This window comes from Maniola hyperantus, chromosome 16 (genome assembly GCF_902806685.2).
Source record: "Maniola hyperantus chromosome 16, iAphHyp1.2, whole genome shotgun sequence".
Lineage (NCBI taxonomy): Eukaryota > Metazoa > Arthropoda > Insecta > Lepidoptera > Nymphalidae > Maniola > Maniola hyperantus.
Window position 1 is genome coordinate 7,792,357 of NC_048551.1, and position 22,820 is coordinate 7,815,176.

General features: G+C 35.9%; 1 protein-coding gene across 3 annotated transcripts in view; it reads right to left on the reverse strand.

Annotated features, from left to right (window-relative positions):
* The window catches only part of LOC117989611 (semaphorin-2A-like), a 420,606-nt gene that overhangs the window by 193,255 nt on the left and 204,531 nt on the right, over positions 1 to 22,820 (reverse strand). For all 3 annotated transcript variants that reach the window (XM_069503904.1, XM_069503902.1, XM_069503903.1), the window contains one exon: positions 22,190 to 22,328. In XM_069503904.1, coding sequence (XP_069360005.1) covers positions 22,190 to 22,295 — 106 coding nt within the window. In that variant the 5' untranslated portion in view covers positions 22,296 to 22,328. The remainder of the gene's footprint in view (positions 1 to 22,189; positions 22,329 to 22,820) is intronic.

Below are 22,820 nucleotides of genomic sequence, written 5' to 3' on the forward strand. Positions count from 1 at the left end.
GTATTGACTCTCGAATTCTAGCAACGTTGGTGAGACGTAAAATCTTATACCATTAGTACTATTATATATTCTGTGCTTACACTAAGCGTACAGTTGTAGGCTAGGGTGAATTGAGAAGTGACAAAAACTTGACGGACAAAGGCGAGGTCGAGGCGACAGACCTAAGACCCTCGCGAACGGTGTCCGTTTGAAAGACGATGTCATGTTAATTTGGCTTAAAAGGGAGGCACAGTACTTTAACACTACGACATTTTGTGCCTGAAAGGGTGATGTCAGATGTGAGAGTGAAGAAGTAAGAACATGATTTTTTAAGTTTGTATTTCTGTTGTGTATGTTAGCCTTTTTACAATCATCACTAGTGTTTATGTCCTAAATGTGCTGCGATTTTAGGGCATTAACCAATGCCTTATAATGTTTGGCATTAACTTACGAATTGTGCAGTTAGGAAACTGTGCATAAATATTTAATAGGTATATCGTATTTTATGTTACTACTATTATTTTTTATGTTACTAATATAAACTATGTTTAATTTCTACCCAACTGCGGCGAAGCCCAAAACGAGGGTTATGTGTTTGACCTGTATGTTCATTGTACATGTTTCCAATGTCCGCTAGTAGATAATTCCTCAACGACTCAACCGATTTTGATAAACCACACATCATTAAATTCGTCTTGATGGCACGATTGTCACCGTTGGCATGGATACATATAGTTCTTAAAAAATCTAAGTGGTAGATTTTATGCAATTTTCTTTTTTGTTGTTCACAGAATATTAAAATACATACAATAAAATACACAGATGTGTGTTTGAATGTGTATGTGCGAGCTGAAAGAGATCCAGTGTAAACAGCAGTCTGAGTTTTTTGAAAACTTTTTAAATTACTTGTTGTTAAAAGAATTTCGGCACTAAATTAGTTTTCGTTCAATCCTGGCTACGTGCTCGGCTTAATAATTGCACTTTTTCCTTTCTATCCACAGGTCACGGTGGAGATGCGTATCGTTTCGATTGAGGGAGTTTCGTTAAATCGAAGTCGAGCTACAACTCACGAACTGGACCATCAAACTGTAGGAAAAAGGACAAAACAAAATGTATAAAGGAAATTGCTTCCACAAATCCACTCGTATCTTGAACAATAAACGTGGGACGGCTCGGACGCCCTAATAGCAATGAAATCACGAAACCAAAACTGTCGTATGTCGGATTCCGGTCGATATCAGCGGCTCAAGACATTACAGGTTACCTATTTTGTCTACTGTATGATTTATCTTTCTGCCCTGGTTGCCTCCTATTCGGGAGGTCGAGGGTTCGATCCCGGGCACACAATACAACACAATATTATCGGATCAAATATTCTCTTTTTGCATTCATTTTACAACTAGCACCTTTTTTTTTTTTTGTTTTTTTGCAAGTTTATTTGCAAGTTTTATTAATGAACACAAAATTAAAATAATTTAGAGCGATACAATTTAACACAGAGAACTATAACGAGTAAACATTTCGGAGGTTTTATAATGTAAATTAAAACTTTTGTAAATGGATTCCAGAAACAATTTCGCAGCGAGTTCATTTGGAGTACGTATTTTACAGCCATTAAAACAATATCCATTAAACAAAGGTGGTAAAAAGTTTTCATATTTAACGTTATGAGCCTTAAAGAAAATTGCTGGGGTTTCCATTCAAAGCGCACCTTTTTCGACCTTAACAGCGGTCAGAAAGGTACACCTTATCTACCATCTTTATTGATACTGGTAACCTTCAGAATTTAGAAATAACCCCGATAAATGGCAGGTACAACTTGGCGAGATTGATTTAAAAGGCCTTTTATATTTTTGCTATGATCATAAAACCTAAAAAAAAAAAACTATACTCCCCTAACTTATTAATTTGAAATAAAGTTTAAAAAATGTCAGAGAAGACAGAGTATTGAATAGAAAAAATATAAGTGAAGTAGTAAGTAAATAAAAAGCAAATATTAATAAAATTAATGTTATATTATTTTGTAGGACAAAAAAATATCATGATGCAGTAACGTGCGCTATGGGTTTGAAAGTGAAATTAGTTCAGTTGCTGTTCAGTTCTTTAATATTTAGTCGTGACTGGTTGGAACTTTACCATCAAGACTGTACCATTAAGTGATTCGGCGTTCTGGTACGTCACTGATTTGAGGAATGAACTTAATGAATTGCATAGATCACTTTGATTTTTTTTTTTTTCACGCTATTATCTTGAACTGCATCAGCACGCTAACTTTAGATAAAAAAAACAGTACCCCGGGCCCGTAGGTATATTTAGCTAGGCTATTAGCTTCCTGTCCTAGGTATTAACTATACAATATACTACGTAGTATAGGTACAAAAACTTAATTATCAAGACATTTACGGTTTATGATATTATAGCGTTGAAATTAACTGGGCACGCAAAGAGAACTGTTTATATTTTTAACTCCTCTACCCTTTGATCAAGCTCTAGTGTGCCTGACAGGCAATTTTCTATTAACGTTTATGTAAGTATAGTTCTTTCAACTAACATCATAATATTTTTATTAAGTTTGTAAAGAAAAAAATAATACTATACATTGACAAATAAATTGAGTACCAAATGCATCTAATTATCCAATAGTAATGGTTCAGTATTTTACGCTTTTAGAATCAAAGATGTCCAAATTTATGTAGGATAGTAGGTAGCTGAACCGATTTAATAATTGTTTCACAATTAGAAAGCTACCTAATCCAGAACTAAGATAGGTAATAAATTACATACATGCCGCGGTTAAAACCTAGCAATGTTATAAAATAAAATAAATAAATAAATAAAAATCTTTTTTATTCGTATAAACTACGAATAGTCGGATGCATCTACCACTGGTTCGGAATGCCTTTCCTACCGAGAAGAACCAGCAAGAAACTCGGCGGTTGCTCTTTTCAAATATTTGATATAGGTACAAGATTATGCCATGTATAAAATAGTATTTGCAGTCTTGTGCGTTGCTGGAACGAGCTGCAGGTCAAATCCACGCTCTTTTATCATTTAGATAATCTTCATTTGTGTAATATGCTTTTTTCAGGAGCATATTTTTAATAGATTTTTTAAACTTGTGCAAAGGTAAGTCCAAAATAGTTTGCGGGATTTTATTATAAAAGGTAATACCCATACCCACAAAATGACTTTTGGACTTTCCTGAGGCGGAAGGTAGGAGCTGCAAGCTTGTCTTTGTTTCTAGTTAGCCTATTGTGTAGATCACCAATTTTCTTGTAACTAAGAATATTTTGTCTTACAAAAATTATGTTATTATAAATATATTGAGAGGCTACAGTAAGGATATCTATTTCCTTAAATTTCTCTCGAAGGGAATCCCGTGGTCTTAAGTTATAAATACAATAACCTATACATGAAAACATACGACTCGATAAACTCTAAGTAACAAAGGCATGATTTAGCATGATTAGAAGTGGTTTAAATCGATTATAGAACATCGAATTTAAAGGCAATAATATAAAGGTAATAATGATATACCTACATATATCATTTTAGCGATTGTATTACATTAATAGTAGGTTCACGTCTCCAAAAGTTATGTTCGTTCTTGAAGAAGTTAGAGATGTCTTACGAGCACTCATTGAATATCGATTTAAATTTAATTACAAAATGCGATTTTAACGGGCAATAAAGTTCTACAGAATAAGCATAATATGCATTATTATTTAGCATGAATAAATTCACTTTAGACCTGGAGAGTGACAGGCTAATTTTTATCTCGGAAAATCAAAGAGAATTTCGACGGCACGGGAAACCTGAATACAGACGGATAAACTCGCGGGCATCAGCTAATTATTTATCCATAAATATAAGCTTCCAGTTAAGTAATATAGGTACTTACCTAACCAATAAAATTGTTAAAAATAAAAACAAAACAAGTCAGTATTTTAGGCCTATCAATATACCCACCCTAAATCAAAGAAAGTTCAATTCTAAGGCAAAAAGCTAGAGGTTTTGTCGGATGGGCGAAGTGTCAAAGTTAAATTGAATATTAGAGCGAAATGATAATATCGTCGGCGGAGTTTCGTTGGTTCGTAGCGCGTAGTTAATCCAATGCCACAATTGACTTGAAGTTGAATGTACCAGAACAATTCTCTGTTAGTCACATCGCTTATTCATTGACGTCGATTCAGGTGTCTTTCTCTAAACTAAAATAGGTGTATCTGCATCTTTTTAGGGTTCCGTACCTCAAAAGGAAAAACGGAATCCTTATAGGATCACTTTGTTGTCTGTCTGTCTGTCAAGAAACCTACAGGGTACTTCCCGTTGACCTAGAATCATGAAATTTGGCAGGTAGGTGGGTCTTATAGCTGGCATTAGGAGAAAAATCTGAAAACTGAATTTGTGGTAACATCACACAAAAAATTTTTTTTTAAAAGGATGGAAAATGAATTTCAAATAAAGACTCTAAGTTTTAGTGCTACTCTGCATAACACTATGCTCAAGACTGATACGAGGTTTGACAGTTTCAAATAAAATTAAGTTTGTCTGTCCTTTTCTTATTACATTGGTAATAGGAAAACGACAAAGATGCGAATACTCTAAAATGATTTGCCATCAGAATTAGTACTATTGGTGTTGATTCTAATGTTTTCTCTAAACTAAATTTAGAGTATCTGCATCAAAGAATAATATATAAAGACTCTAAATTTTAGTGCACTCTACATATTTAAACAATAGGCGCACGACTGGCACCTAAAGTCACGAGGTTTTACAGTTCTAAACTAAATTAGGTTTGCGTGTCCTTTTCTTATTACATTAGTAAGAAAAATATGTGAAAACTCTCTGCCGTACTCAGAGTCGCTAATCGTTACTTAAGATTGAGTTAAAACGAGACAGATTTATATGAGAGATAGCTCTATCTCGTTTTAACTAAACTTAAGTAACGATTAGGCGACTCTGAGTACGGCAGTAAAAAGTTCCGCTCAAAATCAGTACCATTCTAACTCGAGACTGTGATTTAAGAACAATGTAGCTCCTTTGCAGTGTCACAAAATAATTTCATTGAAACTTATTGAAGTGGTACAGATTGTCTTACTAAAGGTGATAGGAGGGACGTTTTCAAAGACACCAAAGTTCATTCCTATCTGTTTTGCTCCTTGATCTATGCCCTTCATTAATTAATTTGCTGTAATTCATTTTGCAAATATTATCTATTCAATATTAATTAATTAGTTTTGTTAGAAAGTATAAATGGTAGATTAAAGTAAAGAAACATCAGAGCGATGGATATGACGCTCGTTGCCTGCGACTTCGTCCATGTGATATGATTTATAGTAGCATTCGGGTATAAAAAAGCTATTTATCAATGAAAAATATGCAGAATGGGATCATTAGGGATTCACCAGGGCCCAGGGATTACTCCCTACTACGCCCAAACTTATAAACTTCACTCATTATATTTAGTACTAGCTTATTCCCGCGACTTCGTCCGCGTGGACTACATAAATTTCAATCCCCTATTTTACCCCCTTAGGGGTTGAATTTTCAAAAATCCTTTCTTATTGGATGCTTACGTCATAATAGCTATCTGCATGCCAAATTTCAGCCCGATCCGTCCAGTAGTTTGAGCTATGCGTTGATAGATTAGTCAATCCTTTTACATATTTAGATTAGTGTACCTATATGTAAATTATTACCTATACATGGTGAAGTTTTAGTGGTTGTCTTCCCACTGCAGAACGATTTGCCCTCAGTAGTACTGTCGAAATTTTGAGTTAAACTAACTTATAAAGTAAAAATGTTTTTGTTTTGAAATAATTAAAAAAAAATCATCAACTCGAAAGTGTGAGAAACTATAGTAACTTGCTAGACGTAATGTGAATAGTAGGTAGGTACATCCACTCGAACCGCGCTGAGAATAAAGTGAAAAAGTTTAGAGCAAAATAAACTCTCGCGCGTAGTGATACGGTATAAACTAGCCTGCACGCACGCGGTACTAGTATTGGTTCGAGGTCTCATTCGATTTTTGTTTTTGTCGATTGTAAATTTGACATTTTTGACTCTAATAATTTTTTATATTTTTAAATCGATTGTAATACCACGACAAAATCATTTCGCTTCGGGAAAACAACCATTAAAATTTCAGCGTGTATAATATATTAACTAATAACAAAAATCTCAAATCCAAAATGGACAACTTTCAAATAAACACTTCTAGGATAACCATCCAAAGGTTTAATTTAATAAATTCAAGTTCTGTATACCGTATATTTACTCTCTAATGATGTAGACCTCGGTTTGTCAATGTTAGTGAGGCAGATATTATGGAATTCATTTGTTCTAACAATTGACTCTGACATACGGACAGCCTGACAGGAGGTTAATAGTGATTTAAGATTAGCTCCCCGTAAACAAATTGTGCTCGTATTCCGTATTATGTCAGTGGCTTACGAGACGACAATGTTATTCTTCGTATTACGGAAAACTATGGAACTTGTGAGAGCCTAGTAGTTAGGACGGAAGCTGTGACAGCCTAGTGGTTAGGACGTCCGCCTTCTAATCGGAGGTCGGGGGTTCGATCCCGGGCACGCACCTCTAACTTTTCGGAGTTATGTGCGTTTTAAGTAATTAAATGTCACTTGCTTTAACGGTGAAGGAAAACATCGTGAGGGAACCTGCATGCTTGAGAGTTCTCCAAAATGTTCTCAAAGGTGTGTGAAGTCTACCAATCCGCTAAATCGCTTGGCGACAAACACGACACAGCTTGGCCTCTAAGGTGGTAACTATAAGCTCCCAAGAACGGCAGATCTGGGCTTTACAAATTATAATATGGGAATTACAAGCTGGGAATCGAACCAGTGCAGCTAACAAATGGGAGTGCCAGAGTGGTCATTAGAAAATCTTCATGAATAGAAACAAATACGTTTCATCAATTGAACGTACTTACTTACTTGAAATTATGAAAATATGAAAATAGAGAGTAGGACGGTAGTAATAATAGCCTTATTAAAATCCAGTGAAACTAAATATTACTGGCTTACCTAAATTACAAATTGTAGGATAAAGGACAAACCAAATAGTGATTTGAAAGCTGTTGTAATGTGGTGTGTGTTTATACTCTTGTGTGTAGGGAAGATTAAGTACTAGCACCTACATAGGGAAGCGTAAATAATAGTAGATTTGTCACCTAATCCATAAAAACTATTTTGATCACTTGGTATTTTTACGGCCGAGCTTTAAAAATGCGATTCACAGAGAGACGTCACAAACGTAATAAAACCTACGAAACTACCTATACCTATACTTGGGTACTACTTTGCTTAGATTTCTGTCACATAAAAGGTTAAAAGCAGGGCAAAATATCTTAAAAATAACCCATGGAATGTTTTCCAAGCAGTGTTTTCAAAAGGAAGAGATGAACGCTTACCGACACCTAGTCTGTTTGCATTTCTTTTGAAATAAAGACTCTCATACCGTCTTAGTTTATAGCACATATTAAACTTTGAAATGGACTTTATGCGCGGTTTTAGGGTTATAATGGCAGTTGATGTTTAGAACCGAAATTATTCTTAAAAAGTAGCGTATGAGCTTTTTTATTTGTACGACTTTGAGCCTCAATGTAGGGCAGTTGATTTTTAATTTTCTGAAGGTTATTTTTATGCTCTAGTCCGAAATACTAGCAGTTAATGAAGTACTTGAGTACTTAAATCAATTGCTATGCCCACATAAAAATGGTATCCTTGTCTCGTTCCCGATTTTTAATCAAGCTCGGAGGAATCTGTATGCTAAGGTCGCCCATCCAGCTTTCGATCCATTCAGCCGCCGCGCCGGTCTAGGTTAAAATAACAGATCTAACGCAGTCGAATAATACACTGTCTCTAGGCCAGACTATCCTCATTTAAATAATACATAGGTACATGGTATAGTTATAACTACTATATCACGATTCAACCTGTCGCGTACTATAGTCGAAATGACAATCGGGGAGGGAACGCCCCGCACACCTGCACAGCCCCCGCGATAATGTGGTGCGGGCGAGCGCGGGAAAATTTGCCGGTTTGCGGGGCGTCACTCCGCCTCATAACCCGATTGGCATCTTGACCTGTCGCGGACTATCTAGTGCAAATGTCATTTATTAGCAGTCGGGTTTTTCAGTTTTTTTATTACGTAATTTTATTATGTATGCTGTTATTAAAAAAAAATATTAGGAAAGTCTAGTCAGTTATCCATTGTAAGTCAGCCTAAGGTAGGTATATTAGGCCACCGCCCCCTTGAGTACGTGGATCATAATATCGTATACCGACTTTCAAACGTGTTTCTACGTAATGTTTAGGCGTCGCGTCGTTCCTACAGGTCAGACTTGCACTAGATTTATATTATCAGTACCCCTATTATAAATGCGAAAGTGTGTTTGTTTGTTGGTTTGTCCTTCAATCATGTCGCAACGGTGCAACAGATTGACGTGATTTTTTGCATGGGTATAGATAAAGACCTGGAGAGTGACATAGGCTACATTTTATCCCGGAAAATCAAAGAGTTCCCACGGGATTTTTAAAAACCTAATTCCACGCGGACGAAGTCGTGGGCATCAGCTAGTAAAGTATAAAGTCTTGCGGTCCGTGTTCACTTCTGGCTACAAATACTAATTAGGCTAGGAATTTCACTCTGAATTCCGTTAAGTAGGTACATTTTTTGTCTCTTACTACTTTTAATTCACAAAACAAGGCATATTTTCTAAGAGGTTGTTATTAAAAATTTAATAATCGGCGAACCATTCTTAGGCGGCCCACATCCAATTAGGGCTCAGCTCCCTTGAGACTGCGGATCATATCGTATACACCATACAACCGCTGAAACGTGTTCTTACGTAATATCTACCTCTATACTTTTCCACGATGTGTATTATTTTTGCCTTAGCTTTATGCTAAACAAGATAAAAGAATAAAGAATCATAAATAATTTTTAGTTTTTAAATACATATCAAAAATTGAGTGAGTAACCGGCAGGAATCGAACCTGCATCTTCTGGGTTCGCGCCCGAACCCTTGACCACTAGACCACGGTTTCACTTACTGCCAGTGACGAAAGTGATATGTATGTTCACTCAGTACTGAAGTGTTCTTGAAGTGTAGGTAAAAACACTGCCATAAAAATTATTAAAAAATATATAAATCATATTATAAGCCGTTTAATTTGATAATTATCGCAGCCAAATAATCCCAACAAGGCTTAAGATTCTATTACATATTCAATCAAAAGTAATTGCTGTTTAATCTTCTACTAATACGCACAGCTTCTTTACGATATTTCAGGATTAATTAATTATTAAAATTAAGTTGAAATATAACTAACTAACTTTTGCCCGCGACTTCATCCGCGGTACATATATGTATAATTACATTGAAGATTATCTAAATGATAAAAGAGCGTGGATTTGACCTGCAGCTCGTTCCAGCAATGCACAAGACTGCAAATACTACTTATTTTATACATGGAATAATCTTGTACCTATATCAAATATTTGAAAAGAGCAACCGCCGAGTTTCTTGCTGGTTCTTCTCGGCAGGAAAGGCATTCCGAACCAGTGGTAGATGCATCCGACTATTCGTAAGTACTTGTAAAAGTTTATACGAATAAAAAAAAATATTTTCATAAAATATTTTCAAATATTTATAGCTTCTGATAAGTAATATGTTATTTCTGCATAAAATAGCTTTCTGAGGGAGAAAGAGATATTAAATCGGTTCAGTAGTTTCAATGTTTATCACTTTAAAAAAAATCTTTCCTCTTTATAATATTAGTGTCTATAGATACAAACTAAACCTAGGTACCTATTTTCAAGTAATAAACTGTTGAAGAAAATGTCCGAAAATACAGAAAACAGCAAATACTTATTCTTACAAGAAAATATTATAAACTATTCATGCGCGACCTTTGCCTTAATGAATACCTACCTGTGAAAGCTGTAAAAAAAAATTTATACGTAAACTCCGTTCTTTATTACATGGACATACAAAATAACATTTGCGAAAGGTTGCTTACGGTTTTAGCGTAGCTCGTAAACTAAGCAAAACATTGCTAACGTAAAAGAAGGTAACAAGGATCTCGGAGGCCAAATTCAAAGTGACAAAACTACTAGAACCTTTGTTTTGGGTCGAATGCAAAAAATGTACGGGGACTCATACTATTACTTACATAAATTGCAGGTAGGTATACCTACCTATTATACAGTCGCAGACTATGTAAACGATAAAAAAGCTTGGATTTGACTCGCTCCAGCAATGCACGGGGCTGCAATGGCTTGTATAGTACGGTATAATAACATTGTAAATTGAAAAATTAAAAAGAGCAACCGCCGAGTTTCTTGCTGGTTCTTCTCGGTAGGAACGGCATTCCGAACCAGTGGTAAATTAAACCTGACTATTCATAAGCACTTTTAAAAAGTTTACATGAATAAAAAAAACATTCTATTCTATTCTATTCTACTAGTTACATAAATTCGCACCTGCAATCTACCTTAGCTGTTATACAAAACCCCGCAAGTGTAAATTAGGTTTTCGTCATAAGAAAACCATGTTTTTTCGTAGATAGCTTTAGTACAAGAAGACATTGGATGAACATCTACAGTAGGTACTAAGTTAGGTTAGGTATTTTAGTCGATTATAGCTCGAAAGCTAGTAGAACCATGATGACAATAATTTGTGCCAAAATTCATACCTACCTACTAGGTATACCTATGTACTATTTTTGGGTGTTTTAAGCATCAAAATATGGCGCCTATTTTCTCATAACCAGTTATAATTATTTTTGATAAACCATAAAAGAAACCTCATACGTACAAATAATAATTTTACAAACTACCTACTAAACAAGATTCACCATAAGTTAGACCAAATGTAGGACAGAAGACTATAAGAAAAACTATCAATAAAATTATTTTTATTAGACATAGCCTCTGTTCTCTGACCGATAGAACATTTTATGATAAAAGTCATCTTTGATCTGACCGCAATAAAATAATTTGTGCGATACAATACACACGCACCAGGCGAGAAACAACAAATTTTATCTTCCCTTGTCACGTCCTAGTAAATATGATTAGACCTAATTGCGGATACTAGCTTTGCCAAAACAGGAATGGCATAGAAAATTATGGTAATGCTACTTGAATTTGGACACTGTAAATAGGTAATCAGCTTATAGAGAGAGAGAGAGCCAGCGCGTGCCAGACCTTCGTTATTTTGTAAGAGCTGAAAGTTTCTCTGCGTATTGTCACCAACACTGGGAGGAACGTTTGTTTGGATTTTTGTTTGGAACATGATGACTTTGAGAGATAACAGGAAGGTAATAAAGGTGCACAAAATCTTACGTAAGTATTTTTTTTTAAATATTATAAACGGATTTTTCAAAATTAATAGGCGTTTGAAATTTGTGTAGTCCACGCGGAGGAAGTTGCGGACATAAGCTAGTTTTATTTTATAATTCCAGTCAAGATTTTAGTGGTATATGTTGCTCGATAACATCCCAGTTTCATTCAAAGGAAGCAAAATGTCCTCGAGGAAATGAGGAAAAAATCCACTTTGTGGCAGAAAGTCAGAGTCCCCCGGGACGCTGCAACCGGTATGATTAACGTTGTTTACACGAATAACTGTTCTTCTTTGTCACTAACAATACACGAAAATGACGTGATATACGTATCATGTATCTCTTTTGGCATTTAGCTAATAACTGTTCCCTATTGAATACACATAATATTGTTGATCTAATTTAATAAAAATCTGTTATAACAACATTCAAGGAACCACGATTATTAGGTCGCAAAAATAACCCGGTGTTAAACCAAACCGGTGTTACACTTCAAATAGCCGGGACTTACATTTTGATTATAATAACCAATTTGTCATTAAAAATGATGTCGTTTTAAACAGTTTTGACTGTATTTATTTATTTATTTTCCAGCTGATACCCGCGACTTCGCGTGGTTTTAGGTTGTAACAAATCCCGTGGGTAGGTACTCTCTATTTTGTGGGATAAAAAGTAATCTATAGGTATACCACTCTCCAGGTCTGTAAGTATGTATATCCATGCAAAAAATCACGTGCTCCGTGGCTCCATTGCGGCGTAATAGAAGGACAAACAACAAACACAGAGTTTTTAGCAGTAGGTAAAGGGGGTAGTGATTCATGTAGCAATAAGTTGATACTAAAACGTGTAAGTACAATGAAAAGATGTGCACAAAGGATAAATTATCTCTACTGGAGAGTGGAGAGATTTCTTTCAGAAACCCTAAAATATGTAAATAGGTAGGTTTAGTACGCGACAGGTCGAGATAGTAATCGAGGTATAACGCGGGGTTCGCCCCACACACCCGCACGTTACTCGCGCTATCCCGCACCGGGTTAGTGCGGGGGCTGTGCGAGTGTGCAGGGCACCCTCACCCCATTTGCCATATCAACCTGTCACGAACTATAAGTAGGTATTGGCTAAGTAGAGATGGGCAAAAATAAAATATCTTTCAGGGACTGAAATCGAGAGGAGAGAATCGATTGACATTATATATAAATATAGAAAGGAATAAAATTAAATAGGTATTACTCGAATTGATCTTCAATTTAGCAGAAGTTGCTTCTACATTATCTATGTGAGTACACACATAATAATTAAATCAATAAATCACGAGTAAAAACAAACAAAAGCACCCCGAAAAATATTATATAAATAAATCACTATTTGCATCGAAAAAAACAAAGGAAATTAGCCGTCAAACTTCCAATACAAGAGATCAAGTGGAGGCCCGAAAACAATAGGAAGAGATCTCATTTCAACCCCAAATACGTTTCCGATATTCAATAATACGCTTCAAAGAGAATCACATGTAAAGTCATATCGATACACCGTATCTTGTACCTATAGTAAAAGTGAAATATAAAAAAAACGTTTAAAGTAATATACAAAGAGGTTCAAGATGCATTACCAAATTCTTTGGGAACTTTTATTGTTCGGGTTTGTAGACCGTGAGATCTGTTGCGACCGTGAATTGGGTTTGTGCTTGTAAACCAAGTTAGTTTTTATAACAACCAACCTAGTCATAAAACTTCAGGTTCTAACTCCTCAATCTTTATGCTGTCCTGCAGCATAAATTGAGGAGTTAGAACCGTAGTAAGTACTGCCTGCATAAGTTGTAAGAACTGGTGATTTAAATTTTAGACAATTTGGAATAGATATGTACTCATTAAATAAAATTAATAACTATTTTACTATAACAATACGAATTATAACATCTGAGTCGTCATGTTGATACCAGATAGCTTTTTAAAATGATAAATTTTTATGTAGATATAATTATTATATGTTCATCATGCCAAATAACACTATCATTATTTACATGAAGCTTTATTTATATTATATGCCTCCAACGAAACATGGGCGTTTTCGGAAATTCGATATTTTCTCGCGTACCTTGAAATATTATCAGTTATAGAGAAGACTTATGAAAGGACTTTGCAAGAATTTATTCAAATGTTCGTAACTGGATATTACATTATATTATATACTAAGCTTCTTGGGGTTTCTTCGTATATATGATTACGAGATAAATATTTTATTAAGAATTATAATACCTTATCTTGAAATTTTTCTTTTAAGCAATTTTTATTGCTCGGGGCGCAAGTTTATTTTCCAAGAAATGTAAATCTGATTTCATCATCTGTATTTAGATTAAATTTTTCAAAGTTTGTTCTATATCTACCTACATTGATTAGATACTTAAGTATTTTAAAATATACATGAAAGATATAAAAAAGAAGATTTCTTCTTATGTTTTTTTCTTGTGATGGTCTTCTCGAAATTAACTGACCGTGTTTCCGTTAGAAGCATTTGAAGGCAATAAGTAGGACCCTACGTTCAGACAAAGCGTATCTAATTCTTATAGCCCTGGTAACGTATTCTAGACACATACTAACCTTTCAATATCATTCCAACCCAGACCGACTGTGCGGAAAAAGAAGTCGATTATCCTTGTTTACACACAAAATAAAGTTTTCTTCTCATTGGCTCTGAGATAAAGCAAGGCAGAGATTAAATTCAACTTGTGTTTGCAGTAGGACCGCCCTGCGTAAACGATTCTAATAGCCCGGGAACTTGTGGAATTTTGTGTAAGTACGTTTAAGACTTCTAACACAAGTAAGAAAGTACTATGGAACATAATATAATTTAATTTAATTTAAATCGGACTACCTAGAAATTTATTTATTTATTTTATCTGGATTAGAATTGATTTTTATTAAAAAAAAAAACGATTAAAAAATTAGGAAACCAAGAATTGATGTTTTTCTTTTCATATTTTTTACTATTCAAAAGGCAGAATTAGTTTTTATTTAATTTTTATTCCACAAATCATTTTGCGAACCGTTGCCACCAGCTCTTTATATCTCACTTTATAGCTCACCTATAAATACGAATACAAAAATATTATTTGGCATGGCGTAATGGGTCTGAAGAAATGTTGCTTTACAACTCCTTATTTGGCATCATGTAATGAGTTTTGCAAGGGAAGGCACTCCTAGCATCGCTTTGAAGTTAACGCGTGATACGCAATGTTCATGATGTTAATGTTCTAGAAAATGTGATTTCTTTTGCAAACGGTAATTGCTTGAGCTTAAAAAATACGAATGTAACAAAGTTTCGTACTTATAGATTTAAACGTAAATTGACTTTAGTATCAATCTATAGGTAGGTATTATAAAGAGGTAAAGTACGTTTGTTTGTAGGGGGTAATCTCTGGAACTACTCAATCGATTTTGGAAATTCTTTCACCAGTAGAAAGCTACATTTTATTATCAAAAAACTAGACATCCCTACGAAAATTGTAATAAGCTAAGCCGTGGTGCGAAGCCGGAGCTGATCACTAGTTGAAAAATAAATTGACAACGACAAGTTGAGCTAATTCGTAAATCGTAAGTCTAAAAACAGAGCTATCTTATTCCGAGTGGAACATTGTAACAAATAACAATGATGGCTCTACTATGACTTCCACAATTATATTAATGCATCAATACCAGAAAACGTATGCCGACGCCGTTGAGTCCGTGCAAAGACGTTTCTTACGAAGACTTCTCTTTAAATTCAATAGAAAGCTTGTCAATTCCTCTTATGAAGACAAGTTAAAATATTTTAAACTCGATTGTCTATGCTTGCGCCGTATGCTACTTGATACAATCCTACTGCATAAAATCATCAACGATCAAACGGATACCACACTTTTGTCAAAAATAGGTCTAAATTGTAAAATCCCAAAACGAGCAACTCGCACTTACAACGTATTTCCAACTAAGCCCTGCCGCACTGTGTTTGCGACGCAGTCTTTCCTCAATCGCATTTGTCATCAATTTAATACGCTTCATCAGAAAGATCGACAGCTAAATATTTTTAGTTCTACGACAACCTGCTTTCGTCGTAACGTCATTGTCTCCCTACGAAAGGGAGCTAATTAATCAGTTTGTAACGAGACTTAATCGATTTAACGTGCTATCCTTATTACATTTTGCTTTACTTTACTGCCTTTTAAAGTCATAACATCATTGTACCTAAATCTTTTGTACTAGCCAGTTGTTAACGTTTATGCTATGTGTCCTTTAGTTATAAATCCTTTTGTATGTAAATACTTGTGTTTGTGTAAATGTTGTTGGTTAGTCAAATAAAAAAATATAAAAAAATACGAGGAATCCGTTTGTGAACAAATAAATTAGCACCAGTCCCTCATTTACTACATTTTGTAGAAAGAATTTACCAACATTTTTTCTTCATTCATTTTCATTCGTCAAGTCGCGAATATACTTAATCTGCTAATTTTTTTCTATTTAAAGAAGACAGTATTGTTTAATTTTGTCGATATCATTTGGAAATTCTGCGGTGCGTGACATGGAATGGAGTGAATTTCAAAACGCCAACAACTCGGGTTAAAACTGCAGAGCTATGCGGTTAAAGCCATGTTAAAGTCAATATTTCTCAACGTCAGTATTGGCAGTTATGGGCTCATAAAATTCCAAAACAATTTAAACTGAAAAATATTTTTTGCTCCAAGCCTCAAGCTACATCATACTCAAAGAGTATGTAACATTTTTTTTTATTTCATGAAACTTCAAATTTTTGTTCGGAGCCTGGTTCGTGGATAGTTAGAAATGGGCCACCAGAAAAGTTGTGCACCACCAACAAGCCAGCCTTTCAATACAACATCGTGGAAAAGCTAATTAGAGAGTATACAACTGTACCAACTACCTTTTTCGTTTACAAGTTTCGTCTTGTACTGCATCATAAGTAATTTACCCTAAGGTACCTATAGCACGAGTGATAGCCTAGTGTAAGCTGTGATAGCCTAGTGATCGGAGGTCGGGGGTTCGCTCCCGGGCACAACTTTTCGGAGTTATGTACGTTTTTAGTAATTAAATATCACTTGCTTTACCATGAAGGAAAACGCCGTGAGAAAACCTGCATACTTGAGAGTTCTCAAAGGTGTGTGAAGTCTGCCAATTCGCACATGGCCAGCGTGGTAGACTATGACCAAAACCTTTCTCACTCTGAGAAGAGACCCGTGCTCTGTAGTGAGCCGGCGATGGGTTGATCACGATTATAGCACGAGTAAAAAAACTAGCAGAAAATGTCGATCGCAATATTGTTGCAAGAGTAACACTCAGATGAAAACTTTGTAATTTGTATCTTTGCGGGCAAATTAGTTTTGCAAAGTCAAGTGGCTGTATCTTTTATGAGCGGACCTAATATACATTTGAAACAATGTAACCGAAATACCAATTCGGCCCCAAATTGTTCGACCCAATTAAACAGTTAAATGCATAACCCCCATCATAAAAACGGAACCCCGTCATAAAATTACGTAACTTTAAGTATTGTAAAATTTAATTTTGAAGAGTAATTTATATTATTCTTCTTAATTTCATCATGATCAACCTCTAGCCGGCTCACTACGGAGTACGGGTCTCCTCTCAGTATGAGAAGGGCTTGACCGTAGTCCGTAGTCCACCACGCTGGCCAAGTGCGGATTGGCAGACTTCACACACCTTTGAGAACATTATGGAGAACTCTCAGGCATGCAGGTTTCCTCAAGATGTTTTTCTTCACCGTTAAAGCGACTGATATGTAATTTCTTAAAACGCACATACCTAACTTCGAATAGTTAGAGGTGCGTTCCAGGGATCGAACCCCCGACCTCCCGAATAGGAGATGGACGTCGTAATCACTAGGCTATCAAGGTTTCTTAATATAATGTTCAACATTTAGCCAGAATTTGCTTTGTTTGCTGATGATGCCCATGACTTCATCCACATGAATTTATGGTTTTTGAAAATCCCGTGACAGAAATTTTACGGGATGCAAGTTATCGCTGTGCAAAATTTCGTCAGAATTAGCTAAGTGGATGGGCCGTGAAAAGTTAATAGGTAGATAATAGGTAAATTAATTAGGAAGTAGGCAAGCAGTAAACGGATAGACACAACGCTAAAACTCTACACTGTCACTATGGATTTTCTTGTTTGTGCAGCATAGTGATCAAAAATGACGGCAGCAGCACGGCTGAACGTCAAAGCTGAACGCGTGAATGTTTTTGTACACAAGGAACGTTAAATTTTCGCGACGGATTGAAATGGCAATCGGGGTATGAAGCGGGGGGACGCCCCGTACATCCGCATGTCACGCGCTCTCATCCGCACTGGGTTAGCGCGGGGACTGTGCGGGTGTACGGGGGCGATCGGGGCAAGCCGGGTGGGGACGTCTCGCATACCCGTACAGCCCCCCCGTGCGGGCTAGCACGGATTACGTGTGGGTGTGCGGGGTGTCCCCGCGCCTCATACACCGATTGCCATCTCGATCTATCGCGAACGAAACCTATTAAGTATACCTATTGTTGGAAACGTTTGCGTCAAGAGCTGGGTCTCTCCAAGCTGTAAACATTTTCAGAAACTAGGACACTCTCGTTCGAAACAAATGGGATCATTGTAAACACAAAACATGTAAATCAACAAGAGATATCGCCGCATGAACTTGTTCAACTCGTCAACATGTCTGCCGAATAGGCCAGTAGATCTGTGGCTGCCAATTAAAAGTATAGATGGGAACATGTTGGGGACAAATGGTGTGCTCGTATACCGAACATTGGTAGTTGTTTGGATCCGAAACCTACGTAATACGTTCCGGAATGTTCCGTTTTAAAGTCTGAAATCACGCAAACATTTTTACTCGAGTATGGAAGAGTATATATGTTATTATTTTGTTTTATACAAATATGACTGAAATATTATGTAAATGTAATATAAAGTACCTGTCTTTTTATACTTATAAACACTTTATTACTAGCTGACGCCCGCGACTTCGTCCGCGTGGATTTAGGTTTTTAACAATCCCGTGGGAACTCTTTGGTTTTCCAGGATAAATGTAGCCTGTGTCACTTTCCAAGTTGTTGACTATATCCATGCAAAAAATCACGTCAATCCGCTGCTCCGTTGTGATGTGATTAGAGGACAAACCAACAAACCAATAAACCAACAAACAAACACACTTTCGAATTTATAATAAGGGTACTGATTACAGGGTCCAGGATTCACAATAAGGAACACCTAACGCGATGTTAAAGCAAAATAGCAGGCAATTTCATCTCGCGAAGACAAAGCCTCTTGTAATAAGAGGGTTGAGCTTATCACGTTCGTTCACTGCGGTGTTGTTAAGAGAATTTAAAATTTCCATCGCGAAAACTGCATCCTCGTCAACTCTGAGTGTGTGATTAGTGTTTTTGTCTGCAAGTTGGTTTTTACGCAACTTGCGATCCTTATTTGGATGTAGAGGATTGCTATTTCACTACAATTTTTTTTTAAATTTTATAAACTTTAACAATTTATTAAACTTTAAGGGTGTTTGGTATAGGATATAGGGTTGCCACCATACTAAGTGTCAAAAAAAAATTGACTTTATACTTTGACGTAAGATTTTGTACATCTTTATTACCTGTTATGTCCTAAAGCCACCATGATCCAAACTTCATAACTTCGCTGATCGTTTCTTCCTGTGTTGGGGACGATACGCAGCTTTCAGCTTTTATAAAATAACGAAGGTCTGGTACGCGCCGGCTCTTAGACCATTAGCTTTATTGTAAGACGATTACTATCGCCTCGTTATACAACCACGGGAACAGAAGCCATAACTCAAGCATTAACGTTAAGGTCACGACTAGTACATGTGGATTTTGTCGGACGTAGGCCCCGTCCATTACAATTTTAATGAGAAATATATTCGCCTTATCGGTTCCTATTTGTTTTATGGGAGCTTTCGTGTTACGAATTTTCGTTTCTCCTATTAAGTAAGTAGGTAGGTTGGTAGTACATTGGTTAATTAGTCGGAAGTAGTTCGAGATAATGTGGTGTTCCTTTTTTGAATTACCTAAATAATGTTATTAATATCAGTCATGCGTAGTCGTAGCACAATTTGTAGTAATTTGTTAAAGTAGTAGGTATAATCTTAATTGTGAGTCGTTAAGGTCCTTATTTGATTTTCATATGACAAATACACATTTTATAACTTTTTATTTTATTTTTTTATTCATTATAGGTACGCTTGACCACAATCACACCTGATGGGAAGTGATGATGTGGCCTAAGATGGGACGCGTTTACCTAGAAGATGCCTTTTCACTCTTGTTTTAAAGATACCCGGGTTAGGAAACACATATCGCGGAAGAGTATTCCAAACCTTAGCCATACGTATGAGGAATGATGACGCAAAACGTTTCGTGCGTGTAGATGGAATGTCGACGACATAAGGATGGAAACTCGCCCGACGTCTTGCGGTTCGGTGGTAAAATGGTGAAGGGGGGACAAGATCGGAAAGTTCCTGAGCACACTCTCCGAAATATATCCTATAAACTCTCTCTGTAGTGCCTCTCTCTCGCTGCCTATGTTGATAGCCTTGTGGTTAAGACATCGGCCTCCTATTCAGGGGGTCCAGGGTACAACACCGGACATCGCTGACTTTTCGGAGCTATTTGCGTTTTGTGTAAATAAATATCACTTGCTTTAATGGTGAAAGAAAACATCGTGAGGAAACCTGCATGCCTTAGAGTTTTCCTTAATGTTCTTAAAAGTAAGTGAAGTCTGCCAATCCGCAATTGGTTAGCGTGGTCGACTATAGACGAGATCTCAGTGCAGAGAAGTGCTCAGTAGTGAGTCAACGATGGATTGATCACACCTTTCTGCTTACACTATATTATGTACTCGAGCTTGAATAACACCGAGTAGATAATTATTATGTGGTATCGTGACCAATGTCTAAGCTTCGCCACAAAAGTCTAAAATTCACATTGGAGAGTCTCAATAAGCAAACTGGCATAGAGAGTCATGACCTTCAGTCATGAGACAACGACAACAAAAAGTTAGTCGTCACGATGAAACAAATTGATAGAAATTGTCTTGACCGATATATTTCCAAGTTTTCAACAGTAATATAAGAAAAATATCTTTGGTATAGCAATTTTCAGGAATAAATTTTCATGCAATAAAAATGTGTTCGTTAGTATGCCGACGGCGGGCTCTTAATTGCATCTGTTTTAAGTTCGTGACTCACATTGCAAGTTTCATTAAAGTCACTCTTTATTCGTGCTCTTCGCTTAAATTGATGTTTTATTAGCCTAGTAGCAGTTGCCGACGTTGTATTATGACCATTTTGGGTTTAATTTTCATTGAATCTTATTAAATTGCTACCGTTACGAGGTCCTGATTTATAGTGAAGATAACAATTAAGATTGTTTATTTATCTCAGTTACTAGTATATATGAGAATGAAACTGTATCGTCGTCTGAAAATTATCAAAATATAATATAAGGATAAGAATTCTAATCAACGAATACTTAGATTCTGAGTTTATTAATCATTATAAACGTACCAAAATTGCTAAATAAGGAGGTTCCTACAGTAATTTTATATCAGTAGGTTTATTGGCTATTGCGTAATTTATGAGAAAAGTTAGCAGGGACCTGTTTTAAACAGATATTAAATAATGGACTCGAACCCATTTCCCTCTCAAGTTTTAATTATTGCCGCGAATCACTTCCAGAGAAGCCTAACAACGGGAACAATTCGGAATCCATTCAATTATTCAAACTTTTAATTAATATTAATAGAAGCTCTCACTTTCAAAAGAAAGAACACTGAAGGCAGATAAAAACTCCTTAGAAATCCGCATGGCTTGCAGCTGCGGACTGGAAATTATGTGAATACAATAAGACGTCCGAAAATAGATGAAGACCCGCGAGTAAAAATTAATTCGGTATGGTTATTAGTGGTGGTGATTTCTGAACAAAAGCCGGGCGAGGAGGGTGCGCGTCCATAATAAACGTCACGGGGAGAGATAGGAAATTAAACGAAACTAAAACGAAGTCTTGCATCCCAGGGAGGAAGTGCGGGGGCCCGGTCGCCGTGCTTCAAGTCGAAAAAAGTAAATTAAGAGCGGACGCCCGATTTTGTTTACCTTGCTGTGAGCGACAGGTCAAAAAGTAGCTTTTTCTGTGAACTTTGTTAGGACAGATCTTTACGCTTTTGTACTTTCTCTCAGAATACTTTACATACAAAGGTCGTTTTAAAAGGACATTCTTAAAATTGTAATTAACGCTGTCACAAAGCTGTACATTAAATTGTGAGGTCATTTTCTCGTTGTCAACAATTAAATTAAAAAGTACATTCAGTTAATGCCGTCTTTTTTTGGATACTTTGAATAACTCTGTACTTGTTTTGGTCAATTTAGAAACGAGCTTTTGCAAAAATGACAGTGGGTTTCCTTTGTTTTGAACTTATGACACTGCGATCGTGTGTAAGGCCGCGATTACATCTGTAACGTAACTATTTACTAACGTAAGTAACTTACATAATCGATTGACAACCAATTTACTAAGCTAAATGTACTTATAAAAATGTTTACATTAGTAAATCTGTCGTAACTTATTTACTAAGCTATTTACGTAAGTAAAACTTACAGGTGTTTCTGCAGCCTACCACTCAATTTGAAATAACTATATTTAGCTTACAGTTAAGACTAAACTAAATTATGAGTACAAAAAAAAAAAGATTCCGACGAATTGAGAACCTCCTCCTTTTTTTGAAGTCGGTTAAAAAGCATTCTCTAACTTTTGAAAAATGTTCTAAGATTATTATAAATACCTTTTGGTAGAGGTTCTATGACGATTTTGACAGCATCCACAGCAAGTAGGCTTGAGAAAATCCATAGCAAAGCCATTCTTCTCACGGACTGTACCACTTCATCCATTTTGAGTATACTACGTTTTCCACATCTCAATATCTGAAACAATACAGAAAAAACAACGTTATTGTATGTACAGCGTCGATAGTAAGTAGGTCACTACCTTATATTTCTACTCAGTGGTATCTTCTTCTTCTTCTTCTTCTTTGGGGCTATACAGGTCCTTGATATCCCTGAATCACTGCTACCGTCTCAGATCTACTCAGTGGAATAGACTGTTATTAATAATATTATCTGATAGACGTGATAAAGAGTTTTACGAATATTTAATTAATTCTAACGCAGTATTTTAAGCCCAAAATCGATAGAATCTATAATTTAGGGATTTCCATTTATGAATACCTACTAACGGAAAAAGTTAAACTTCGCAAATCCGTTCCTTTTCGATATAATAAAGTTTGGTATGTACACAGAGAGTCAGAAAAACTCTAAACATTGATTTCTCTTTTCAAAAAGTTTTGAGGTGAATTGAGTTAAAAGAATTATCATAAAACCAATTACATTTCCCGAATTTTTCTACAGCATTAATTT